This window comes from Pantherophis guttatus, chromosome 7 (genome assembly GCF_059756535.1).
Source record: "Pantherophis guttatus breed Tessera chromosome 7, ASM5975653v1, whole genome shotgun sequence".
In the NCBI taxonomy this organism is placed as follows: Eukaryota; Metazoa; Chordata; class Lepidosauria; order Squamata; family Colubridae; genus Pantherophis; species Pantherophis guttatus.
The window spans coordinates 87,649,821-87,662,927 of NC_142069.1; the positions used below are offsets into that span (position 1 = coordinate 87,649,821).

At 43.4% G+C, this 13,107-nt stretch overlaps 1 protein-coding gene across 1 annotated transcript in view; it reads right to left on the reverse strand.

Annotated features, from left to right (window-relative positions):
- The window catches only part of LRRK2 (leucine rich repeat kinase 2), a 102,270-nt gene extending 92,709 nt beyond the window's left edge, over nt 1-9,561 (reverse strand). The window contains exons 1-3 of the mRNA XM_087873378.1: nt 9,115-9,561; nt 8,924-9,009; nt 4,624-4,733 (exon numbers count right to left, since the gene is read on the reverse strand). Coding sequence (XP_087729504.1) covers nt 4,624-4,733; nt 8,924-9,009; nt 9,115-9,280 — 362 coding nt within the window. The 5' untranslated portion in view covers nt 9,281-9,561. The remainder of the gene's footprint in view (nt 1-4,623; nt 4,734-8,923; nt 9,010-9,114) is intronic.
- Between the last annotated feature and the right edge of the window lie 3,546 nt (nt 9,562-13,107).

Here is a 13,107-nt window from a genome sequence, read left to right on the forward strand (position 1 = left end):
AGTGCTGGGTTCCTCCCAGTTCGGCCCGGTTCTCCTGAGCCGGTAGCGGTGACGATATGATGTCACTGAATTGGCTTTTAAAGGCATTTTTTTTTCTACAACCTCTTCGGCCAAAGAGGTTGTAGAAAAAATGCTTTTAAAAACTTCCGACGATCCCAGTTGAGCCACGCGATCATCAGAGGCTTTTTTTTTTTACTTTTAAAAGCATTTTTTCGGCCGAAGAGGTTATAGAAAAAATGCTTTTAAAAGTAAAAAAAAAAAAAGGCTCTGATGATCGTGCGGCTCAGCTGGGCATGGGGGGGGCAGGGATTTTTGCTACCGGTTCTCCGAACCACCCGCCTCCATCGCTACCGGATCGGGCGATCCGGTCCGAACCGGGAGCATTTCACCCCTGGTTTTATGTGTTAGAATCTACGCCTAACGTCTGAATAGAGCTCACTACGCAGTTTCTACGGAGAAATAGATTTATTCTCACTTGCTGACTGATTTAACTGCCTTTCTCTCTCTCTTCCCCCTTCACCTTGTCTGAGGCAGGCCAGAGGCAGACTGAGATTACCAAAAAAAAAAAAAACCTGCTGTAATTCCTTCCGACCAACAGCCTTGCAGAGAAAGGGAAGCTGACCTCAACTTTTAGTCGAACTTCTGAAAGTTAAACATTTTCACTTCTCTTTTGTCGCTGGGACAAAAATAGCATTGACATTTTTCTCAGCGCTGAGAAACGTTCTGTTCGTCAAAAATGCTCTCTTCAGCCTGAAGAAATTATTATTACTGTTGTTGCTGTTGAAGATTTAAACTTCAGTTCGATTCACAGTCTGTGACTGGTAAAAACTTAATAGGTCAAGTCGTAATCAAGGACCTAAGAGCTACTTAAGGTCTATTGTTATTATCTCTTTTATTCATTAAACACGAAACTCAAGTCAACTGAACATTTAAAAATGTATCACAAATATTATTGACTGACACTGAGGGTTGATACGGGTTGCTGCCAACATCCGAGGTATTAACCAAGTTATTATTATTGTTGTTGTTGTTATTGTTGTTTTGCTGTGATTGTTATTGTTATTGTTGTTGTTGTTGTTATATTTAATCTTGTTGTTTCTATTCTGTGAGCTGCCCCGAGTCCTATGGGAGAAGGGCGGCATATAAATTTGATAGAATGAATGAATGAATGAATGAATGAATGAATGAATATGAATAAATAAATAAATAAATAAATAAATAAATAAATAAATAAATAAATAAATAAATAAATAAATAAATAAATAAATAATCTTGAATTCGATTCACAGTCTGGGACTGGCAAAAGCTTAACAGTTCAAGCCCTATCCAAGGACCTAAGAACTACTAAGGTCTATTATTATTGTTGTTGTTGTTGTTGTTGTTGTTGTTATTATTATTATTATTATTATTGGTTAATCTTTAGTGAGATTCACAGCCTTTGAGACTGGTTAATAGCTCAGCAGCTCAAGTCCTAACCAAGGACCTAGGAACTGTTAAGGTATCGTCGGAGGATGTAAGCTGTTCCGAGTAAGGTGGTTTTTTGTAGAGTCAAAATGTTCAAGTCCGGCAAATTTAGAATTTCTAAATAGCGGGGTAGCCCTTTGGGTATTGCTCCAAGGGCTCCAGTTACAATCAGGACAACACACGATTTCTTTTTCCACAGTCGCTCAACTTCAATTTGCAAATCCCGGTACTTTGTGATTTTTTTCTTGCTGCTTATCTTCAATCCGTGCATCACCAGGTATTGCAATGTCAATGAACCATCCTTTTTTCTTTTCAACTATTGTTATGTCAGGTGTGTTGTGGACCAAGTGCCTGTCAGTCTGAATCCTGAAGTCCCACAAGATCTTGAGTTTCTCATTCTCTAAAACTTTCTCAACCTGATGTTCCCAGTGGTTTTTGCTGTACTCAAATCCAAACTTCTGGCACAATTTCCAATGAATGATCTTAGCAACACGGTCATGGCATTGTAGGTAGTCAGTTTGTGAAATTTTGCTGCACCCACTGATCAGGTGGTCGACTGTCTCATCTTTCTCATTGCAGAAGCGGCATTTGCTGTTGGTGGTAACATGTTGAATTTTTGCCTTCAGGCAGTTTGTGGCTAGGGCTTGTTCTTGAGCTACCAAAATAAAGCTTTCTGTTTCTTTTTTCAGTACTCCTGATCTTAACCAGTTCCAAGTTAGTTTCTGGTCAGCTTTGCCTTCAATACTTTTCAAGTATTATTATTATTAATATTATTATTAATATTATTATTATTATTATTATTATCTCTTATTCATTAAACATGAAACTGAAGGTAGTCCTCGAATTACAACAGTTCGTTTAGTGACCATTCAAAGGGACGACGGCGTTGGAAAAAAAGCGATTTATAGTCATTTTGCTCAGTGTTTGCTAGAACACTGAGCTTGTTGATCAGAAAGGTCAGCGGTTCAAATCCCTACCTGCCTGAGCAGGGGGTTGGACTAGATGACCCCCAAGGTCCCTTCCAACTCTATTACTGCTACACTGTTACACTCAGTCAACTGAACATTTAAAAATGTGTCACAAATACGATTGACTGGTGCCAGTGGTTGATACGGGTTGCTGCCAGCGTCCTAGGTATCATTATTGTTGTTGTTGTTATTATCATTCACACAGTCAGCCAGGTGTTCAGACTGGGTTTGGCATTTTTGTTTACCTATTGAGTCCTTACCAAGGACCTGGGATAGGAGAATCTGGATGTTTGACGGTGTTACAGACATTGTCGCAGGATGGAAGCAGTTCCAAGTAAAGCTGCCTTCTGCAATTGACTGATGTCAAATATGTCAATGCCAATGATTGTCAATTGGTGCTCCAGTTGTTTTGGGACTGCACCCAAGGCGCCTATTACTATTGGTATTACTTCTTCTTCTGTTTCTGTTTCTGTGTCTGCTTTTGCTGCTTCTGCTTATTATTATTATTATTATTATTATTATTATTATTATTATTATTATTCACTTTATTCATTAAACATGAAACTCAATCAACTGAACATTCAAAAATGCATCACAAATACCATTGACTGGTGCCAATGGTTGATACGGGTTCCTGCCAGAGTCCTAGGTATCAACCAAGTACCTTCTTAAGATGTACGATGTTCCAAGTAGCGCAGTTTTTTTGCAGTTCCGCTGGTGTTATTGCAGGAAGCTGCAATTTGCTGATGTATCTTATAAAATTCTTGGACATGGTACCAAGTGCCCCAATGACAATGGGTATCACTGTTACCTGTTTCATCCATAGCTGTGTAGTTTTGATGGCCAGGTCGCGATATTTCATGATTTTTTCCAGTTCTTTTTCTTCGAGACTGGCATCTCCTGGTACCGCGATGTCAATAAATTGTACGTTTCGGTTTTTGACAACTGTGATATCTGACGTGTTGTGTTCCAAGTGACGATCCGTCTGTATTTGAAAGTCCCACAAGATCTTCACCCTCTCGTTTTCTATAACTTTTTCCACTTTATGTTCCCATGACTTTTTGGATACAGGTAAGTCGTATTTTTTACATAATGATCGGTGGATTAATTTAGCAACTCGGTCGTGTCTAACTTTGTAATCAGTTTGTGTGATTTTTCTACATTCACATATTAAATGTGAAACAGTTTCGACTTTATTGTTGCAAAGTCGGCAGTTTGGATTGTCAGTGGATTTTTGTATCTTTGCTTTCATGGCATTAGTTTGTAGTGCTTGTTCTTGAGCAGCCAGCATTAATCCCCCTGTTTCTTTCTTGATGGTTCCCATTTTAAGCCATGCCCATGTCAAGTTGTCATCACATTTCCCTTCAATGTTTTTCAAGTGCTGTCCATGCAAAGCTTTGGTTTTCCATCTATTTAATCTGTCATCCAGCTGTTTTTCCTTATATTGGTTTCTGTTGTTTTTATAATGTTCTCTGTTTTCACAGCCTGCAGCAATTTTTCTGGACTTTGGTTCACATAATCATTCAAACTTCATTTTTCTTCTTCTACAGTTTGATGGATTTGCAATAGCATAATTTTTCTTGGCAGATACAACCTGTCGATCTCACTTCATGGATGTAAAGTGTGGTACATATTCAAAAGTTTGCACGTTTTCCAGTCCAAGTTTTCCAGTTGTTGTTGTTGTTGTTGTTATTATTATTATTGATTTAATCTTCAATTTGATTCACAATCCCCTTTTGAGACCTTCTGATAAGCAAAATCTATGGGGAAACCTGTTTAACAACCTTAGGGATTCACTTAACAACTGGGCCAAGCAAGGTGGTAAAATGAGCTAAAACTCACTTTTTTATTTATTTTATTTATTGGATTTATATACCGCCCTACTCTTGAAGGACTCAGGGCGGTGAACAGCCACAGAATAAAACACATAAATACAAAAATTTAAAATAGAATAGAAATGAATTAAATAATTTGGCTGAGACAAATTTAAAATACCCAATAATTTAAAAACAAATTAAAATTTACATTTAAAAGGGGAAAAGATTTATAACGGTCTTGCTTAGTGGTGGAAATTTTGAGCCCCATTGTATTCCTAAATCGAGGGCTACCCGTGCAAGATAATATTTTATATTTCTGCGATAACAGGCTGTGCTGGAGTCTGTGTAATACACACTGCACACAATATACTTACTGATGGACGCTGAGAACTTCCCAGTCCTTTCCGACTCCTTGTGGAGCTGTTAAATGATGCAGAGTTTCTGGGCATATTTTAATAAGTTTGCAAAGAAGTGTCCAGCCCACCTAAAAAGCAGAAAATAACATTTGATTTTTAAAGATACAGTACACCATTCTCCTTTACGTCCCACTTAAAAGATTTCCCAGACATTAAATTTCTAATAAAACCACCTCTCTGCTTGTAATGCAAGAATAAAGTAAAAAAACAGTGCTAAAGTACAGGGAGTCCTCGACCTATGACCACAGCTGAGCCCGAAATTTCTGTCGCTAAACGAGACATCTGTGAAGTGAGTTTTGTCCCGTTTTACAACCTTTCTTGCCGCGCTTGTTAAGCGAATCACTGTAATTATTAAATGAGTAACACAGTTGTGTAAGTGAATCCTGCTTCCTCATTGTCTTTGTTCGTCAGAAGGTCGCAAAAAGGGGATCAAGTGACTGCTGGGACACTGCGACCATCATAAATATGAGTCAGTTATCAAATCTCTGAATTTTGATCACATGACCACAGGGATGCTGCAACGGTCACAAGTGAGAAGCAAGTGGTCCTTAAGTCACTTTTTTCAGGGCCGTTGTAACTTCGGACGGTCGCTAGTCCAGGACTACCTCTACATCACACCAGTGGTGAGTTTCAACCGGTGTTACCACTGGTTCGCTTCATGCACGCGCTTTGCGCACGCACACCAAACTTGCGCTCCACACAAGTGCAGTGTATAACGGAACAGCTGAGAAGCGGCAATCTGCTCTGTAGCGCCTTTCAGCTGGGCTAAAAATGACCGAATATATGGTATGTATAACGCAGGGGCGGGCGGGAGGGCCAAGCTAACCGTTAGAGAGAACCAGTTCGCTCTCAGCTCACCATCGCCGCTACCGGCTCGCCCGAACCGGGCCGAACCGGTAGAAACCCACCACTACATTCACATTGATTCAAACTGCCTAGTTTCATCTAATGTCACAGAAGGCATCAAACCCCAAGCAATAATGATAAATGGGGAACAGAGTTTTATTTCTGACTGAAATATTGTGGCTTTGTGGTTGACAGCGGAGTGATTTTTTTTTTTTACTGCGGCAAAAAACAACAAGAGTAACACCCACAGACTTCTGGAGAGAACAAAATGGAGGCTGGATGCCAATCCCTTCATTTCTGTCTTGAAATCTGTTTGTTTTTCTGCGTCTCTCACTACATTTTTTTTAGCGTCTATGTTTCAGCGGCTCCCTCAATTAAAAACACTGCTCCAGGCGTGTTATTCCGTGTTTGTTGTGCCGTATAGCCTGCAAACAAATTCTTGAAATACAAACTATTTAAATAAGCCGATGGAGTGGAAGTGAGCTTTGCTTTCTGTTAACGTCCTGTTCGATTGTGGTTTATTTTTATTTAAGAGACATTTATAGTGAAGCTTTTCACCTACCACCTAGTCCCGTGACAGCGAACCTATGGCACGCGTGCCACAGGTGGCACATGGTTTCCCTAGCTGAGCTCCAGCGCGCATGTGCGCACCAGCCACCTGATTTTCGGGCCTTCCGGTCCCACAGGAAGTTGAGAAACACGCCATTTCCGGGCTCTGGAGGGCCTCCGGGTGGATGGGGAAGGCCGTTTTTGCCCTCCCCAGGCTCCAAGAAGGCCTCTGGAGCCTGGGGAGGGTGAAAAACGGGCCTACCAGGCCCACCGTGCCTTCGCATGCCAAAAGCAGAAGGAGCGCAGGAGGGTCGCACACGCATGCACAGGGGGGGGGCAGGGAGCATTGAATTATGGGTGTGGGCACACACGTGCGTGACCGCCCCCCGCTCCCCCTGCTTTTGGCACGTGACAGCGAAAAGGTTAGCCATCACTGACCCAGTCTTAACTTGCACATTCCTTTTATTATGGGTAAATTAAACCAGACTTTTGTTTAAAAGTGAAATCATTCCCTTATAATATTTCTCCACTGTTATTGCAACATGCTGTGCATCAAACAGGAGCCCCCAAACCACCTGTTAGATTCTTATTTTATGCATCTCTCCAAACTGCAAGGAGGGTACAGAGACAGCCTTTTAAAAGAAGATAACAATTAAAAAAACAGAAATTCTGTTTCACAGTCAGTATTATGTCAAAGCAGCATTTCTTTTTTGCCCCAAACGGAATAGAAAACGAATTGTGACACATTCTGTCTCCCTGAGACTTCCTTCCTTTTTTCTCTTTCTTCCTTCTTTCTTTCTTTCCTTCTTTCTTTCCTTCTTTCTTTCTTTACTTCTTTCCTTCCTTTTTTCCTTCCTTCCTTTTCTCTTCCTTTCTTTCTTTCCTTCTTTCTTTCCTTCCTTCTTTTTTCTTCCTTTCTTTCTGTCCTTCTTTCTTTCCTTCCTTCTTTCCTTCCTCCTTCCTTCCTTCCTTCTTTTCTCTTCCTTTCTTTCTTTCCTTCTTTCTTTCCTTCCTTCTTTCCTTCCTCCTTCCTTCCTTCTTTTCTCTTCCTTTCTTTCTTTCCTTCCTTCTTTCCTTCCTCCTTCCTCCCTTCCTTTTCTCTTCCTTTCTTTCCTTCTTTCTTTCCTTCTTTCCTTCCTTCCTTCCTTTCTCTTTCTTTTTTCTTTCTTTCTTTCTTTCTTTCTTCCTTTCTTTTTTTCTTTCTCTTTCTTACTCTCTTTTTGATGCAGGAGATAAAATAATGTTGAGCTTGCTAATGCAGACAGGAGGAGGAGAAGGAGAAGGAGGACCAAGAGGAGGAGAAAGAGAAGGTAGACAGGAGAATAACAGAATAACGGAGTTGAAAGGGGCTTTGAAGGTCTTCTGGAGACCCTATTCCATTCCAGTAACTGTCCAGAAAGAGGAGGACACCTACAAGGAGGAGGAGGAGGAGGAGGAGGAGGAGGAGGAGGAGGAGGAGGAGGAGAAAGAGAAGGTAGATAGAAGGAGAAGGAGAATAATAGAATAACAGAGTAGGAAGGGAGGTTGAAGGCCTTCTAGTCCAACCCCTGCTTGAGCAGGTAATCCTATTCCGTTCCTGTGGCTGTCCAGGAGGAGAAGACAGAAGATGGAAGGAGGAGAAGGTAGAAGGAGAAGGAGAAGGGAGAAGAGAGAAGGAGAAGAGAGAAGGGAGGAGAAGGAGAAAGAGAAGGAGGAAAAGACAGAAGGAGAAGGAGAAGATAGACAGGAGAAGAAGGAGACCTGCAAGGAGGAGGCAGAGCAGGAGGAGGAAGAGGGGGAAGAGGAGGTAGACGGAAAGTGAAGGAGAACCACAAAATACAGAGTAGGAAGGGACCTTGAAGGCCTTCTAGTCCACCCCTGCTCAAGCAGGTGATCCTATTCCGTTCCAGTGGCTGTCCAGGAGGAGAAGGAGAAGATAGAAGACAGAAGATAGAAGATACAAGGAGAAGGAGCAGAAGACAGAAGGAGAAGGAGGAGGTAGAAGGAGAAGATAGAAGGAGGAGAAGGGAGAAGGGAGAGGGAGAAGGGAGAAGGGAGAAGAAGAAAGAAGAGAGAAAGAGAAGGGAGAAGGAGAAGAAGGAAGAAGGGAGAAGGAGGAGAAGGGAGAAGATAGAAAGGGGAGAAGGGAGAAGGGAGAAAGAGAAGGAGGAGGAGACAGAAGACAGAAGATAGAAAGAGGAGAAGGAGAAAGAAGAAGAGAGAAAGAGAAGGAGAAAGAGGAGGAGGGAGAAGGGAGAAGGAGAAAGAGAAGGAGGAGGAGAAGACAGAAGATAGAAGAAGGAGAAAGAGAAAGAGAAGGAGGAGAAGACTGAAGATAGAAAGAGGAGAAGGGAGAAGGGAGAAGGAGAAAGAAGGAGAAGACAGAAGATAGAAAGAGGAGGAAGGAGAAGAGAGAAAGAGAAAGAGGAGGAGAAAGAGGAGGAGAAGGAGAAGACAGAAGATAGAAAGAGGAGAAGGGAGAAGGGAGAAAAAGAAAGAGAAAGAGAAGGCGGAGAAGACAGAAGATAGAAAGAGGAGAAGGGAGAAGGGAGAAGGAGAAAGAGAAGGAGGAGAAGACAGAAGATAGAAGAAGGAGAAAGAGAAAGAGAAGGAGGAGAAGACAGAAGATAGAAAAAGGAGAAAGAGAAAGAGAAGGAGAAGACTGAAGATAGAAAGAGGAGAAGGGAGAAGGAGAAAGAAGGAGAAGGAGGAGAAGGGAGAAGATAGAAAGAGGAGAAGGGAGAAAGAGAAGGAGAAAGAGAAGAAGATAGAAGAAGGAGAAAGAGAAAGAGGAGGAGAAGGAGAAGGAGGAGATACAGAAGGATAGACAGGAGAAGAAGGAGACCTACAAGGAGGAGGAGGAGGAGGAGGGAAGCCGCCTTACCTGTTGCACTCGCCCCACCCTCAGGTAAGACACCAGCACCAGCAGCAGAGGCACGTAGATGCTCCCGTCGCGGAAGAGCGCGGCACCTGAGGAGCAGAGGCAGGAGAGGAGCCTGAGCTCCCTTCCCTTCCTTTCCCTTCCCTTCCCTTCCCTCGGCGGGACCCTCGGGGGGGGGGGGAAAGCCTCCTTACCGCCGGGCAGGGCGGCGAAGGCCAGCAGGTCCTGCAGGGTCTGCAAGAGGCTCTCCAGCTGCTTCCCCTCCTGCAGGTTCCGCAGCCGCACCACCAGCTTCTGCAGCGCCGCCGCCCGACGCTCCTCGTCCGCCTCCCACGCCGGGCCCGACGCCCCGCTGGCCATGGCCTCACCGGACGGACGGACGGACCGACGGACGGCCGGCCTGAGGGGGAAAGCAAAGTCTCCGGCCCGCCCGCCCGTCTGACTGACTGACTGACTGGCCGGCGCTCCTCCGGCCCCGCCTGGTCGGCTCGGAGGAAGAAGAAGCCCTAGATGGCGCCCCCGGTCCCTCCCCGGCTGGAGGGAGGGAGGAAGGGAGGGAGGGGAGGGGGAGCCGCTGGGACGCCGGACGGCTCCGCTTACCCGAGCCCGAGCGGGGGAAGCGGCCGAGCGGGAGCCTCCGAGCAAGTGAGGGAGAGCGCGGAAAGGGCGCGGAGGATTGTCCCGAGAAAGTTTTTCTTTTCTTTTCTTCTCTTTTCTTTTCTTTACTCTACTTTGCTTTTTACTTTACTTCTTTTCTCTCTTACTCTCTTTCTTTTCTTTCTTTCTTCTCCCTTTCCTTCCCTCCTTTCTCTTTCAGTCCTTCCTTCTTTCTCTCTCTCTCCCACCCACCCACCCTTTGTTTTTTCTTTTCTTTTCTTTTCTTTTCTTTTCTTTACTCTACTTTGCTTTTTACTTTACTTCTTTTCTCTCTTACTCTCTTTCTTTTCTTTCTTTCTTCTCCCTTTCCTTCCCTCCTTTCTCTTTCAGTCCTTCCTTCTTTCTCTCTCCCACCCACCCACCCTTTGTTTTTTCTTTTCTTTTCTTTTCTTTTCTTTACTCTACTTTGCTTTTTACTTTACTTCTTTTCTCTCTTACTCTCTTTCTTTTCTTTCTTTCTTCTCCCTTTCCTTCCTTCCTTTCTCTTTCAGTCCTTCCTTCTTTCTCTCTCTGTCCCACCCACCCACCCTTTGTTTTTTCTTTTCTTTTCTTTTCTTTTCTTTCTTTCTTTCTCCCTCCCTCCCTTTATTTATTTATTTATTTATTTTATTTTATTTACTTTACTTTACTTCTTTTCTCTCTTACTCTCTTTCTTTTTTCTTTCTTCTCTCTTTCCTTCCTTCCTTTCTTTCTCATTCACTCCTCCCTTCTTTCTCTCTCTCTCTCTCCCACCCACCGACCCACCCTTTCTTTTTTCTTTTCTTTTTTCTTTCCTCCCTCCCTCCCTTTATTTATTTATTTATTTATTCATTCATTTATTTCTCTTTCTTTTTTCTTTTCTTTCTTCTCTCTCTCTCACTCTCCTTTCTTGCTTTCTTCTCTTTCCTTCCTTCCTTTCTTTCTCTTTCACTCCTCCCTTCTTTCTCTCTCTCTCTCCCACTCTCCCTCCTTTTCTTTTTTCTCTTCTTTCTTTCCTCCCTCCCCTTATTTCTTTCTTTCTCTCTTTCTTTTTTCTTTCCTTTCTTCTCTCTCTCTCACTCTTTTTTCTTGCTTGCTTGCTTTGCTTTCTCTTGCTTGCTTGCTTTTTCTTCTCTCTCTTTCCTTCCTTCCTCCCTTCATTCTCTCTCTCTCACACCCTCCCTCCCTTTCTTTTTCTTTTCTTTCTTTCCTCTTTCCCCTTTTTTCTTTCTTTCTCCTTCTTTCTTTCCTTTCTTCCTTCTTTCTTTCTCACTCTCCCACTCCTCCCTTTCTTTCTTTCTTTCTTTCTTTCTTTCTTTCTTTTTCTTTCTTCCCTCCTCCCCTTCCTTCCTTCTCTCCCTCTTTCTCTTTCTCTCTTTCTCTTTCTTTTCTTCTCTCTTCTTTGTTCCTTTCTCTTTTTCTTCTTTCCTTCTTTTATTTCTTTTTTCTTTCTTTTCTTTTCTTTCCCTTTCTTCCTGACTCCCTCCCTCCTCCTCTCCTCTCCTCCTTTCCCTTCCCTTCTGCCTCCGGGAATTAAACTGCAACCGTTACAAAAGCAGCTCTGTCTGACAGCTCAAAGCTCTTGAGTTAGGAAAAGAGTTTGCCGAAACGTATTTCATTCCCTCCGGCAGGCCGTTGCATTCCCTTGCCCGCTTCTCCTCTGGGAGGAGCGCAAAGAGGCTCCCCTCGTGTTCTCTCCAAATTGCCAGACACAGAAAAGGGGCTCCTGGTTGCTGAAGTGGCGACACTAAAATGGAAGAGCCCTGTTAAAATCCGCAGCACGGCAATGATGCCAGGCGTTTCATCGAAGTCTCCAAATGTATTCACTCTGGTCTAAAGAAGGGATAATAATATATGAGAGCCCCACTGGGTGACTTTGGGTCATTGGCTCATTCTCAACCCAACCCACCTCACACGGTTGTTGTTGTGGAGGAAATAGGAGGAGGAAGGAGTATTTAGCTATGGTGGCCATCTTGAGCTTTTTATAACAAATAATAAAGATGAGTTAAAAATCGGATGAAATATAGATAGATAGATAGATAGATAGATAGATAGATAGATAGATAGATATAGACAGACAGACAGACAGACACAGACAAATAGACAGGCAGACATAGCTAGAAATAAATGATGGATGGATGTATGGATAGATAGATAGATAGATAGATAGATAGATAGATAGATAGATAGATAGATAGAGCGAGCCTTGGTAGTACAGTGGTCTAAGGCACCCTGTTATTAAGCTGGTTATTAAGACCAGCTGCCTGCAATTACTGCAGGTTCGAATCTCGCCAAGGCTCAAGGTTGACTCAGCCTTCCATCCTTTCTAAGGTAGGTAAATTGAGGACCCAGATTGTGGGAGCAACAAGCTGACTTTGTATAAATATACAAAAGGATGAAGGCTATTGTTGAGCACATTGTAAGCCGCCCTGAGTCTCCGGAGAAGGGCGGCATATAAATCAATTTAAAAAAAAAAAAAAAAGATAGATAGATAGATAGATATAGACAGACAGACACAGACAGACAAATAGACAGGCAGACAGATAGCTAGAAATAGATGATGGATGGATGGATAGATAGATAGATATAGACAGACAGACAGACACAGACAGACAGACAAATAGACAGACAGACAGATAGCTAGAAATAGATGATGGATGGATGGATGGATGGATAGATAGATGAGATAGATAGATTGTCCTGCCTTCTGGTGCTTTGGAGAATAATTTGACCCCCTCCTCTTTTGACAGCCCCTCAAATACTGGAAGACTGCTATCACATCCCCCCCAGTCCTTTTTTTCTCTAGACTAGCCAAACCCAAATCCTGCAACTGTTCTTCATTCTTATTTTGAATCATAACAAACGTGTCCAGGATTCTCGAATAAATGTTAGAGACCATGTATTTTCCTGCGCACTGCTATCAATATCCATTCTGGCCCTCTCTTAATTTTATGTTTTATTTAGTTTGCTAGTACGATTTAGTCTGATTCTATCACTAAATGTTGTATCTTGTGATTTATGATGAATGTATTTTTACGATGGGCGGGTCCAGCCAGGAGTGGTCCCGCCCATTATGATTGGGGTGGGCTGCTTGGGGTTCGCAGGGGTTCGGAAGAACCTCTAGCTAAGATTCTGTGCAGTTCGGAGAACCCCCAAATCCCACTCCTGGCTGGTCCCGCCCACCCCGCCCCACCACTCCCAAGAGTCCCCACGCAGCCCGTTTTGGATGCAGGTGAGTGCAGGACGTGCCTGGAGGCTCAGGGAGGGAGAAAAAAGGGCCTATCAGAAGTTTGGGAAGGCCGGAAACAAGCCAGTTTCCAGCCTCCAGAGGGCCTCCGGAGCCTGGGGAGGCCATTTTAGACTTCCCGGAGCCCGGGGAGGGCAAAAAGGCCCCCCCCCCGCTGTGGTGCAGGAGGCCAACTAGGCCACACCCACCATGGCCACGCCCACCCAGCAACCGTGCAGAGAACCCCTTGCTAAAATTTTTGAAGCCCACCCCTGACTATGATCATGATTTATCCCTTATAGCTTTCATGTACAGTGAGAGCTTATGCACCGAAGACAAATTCCTT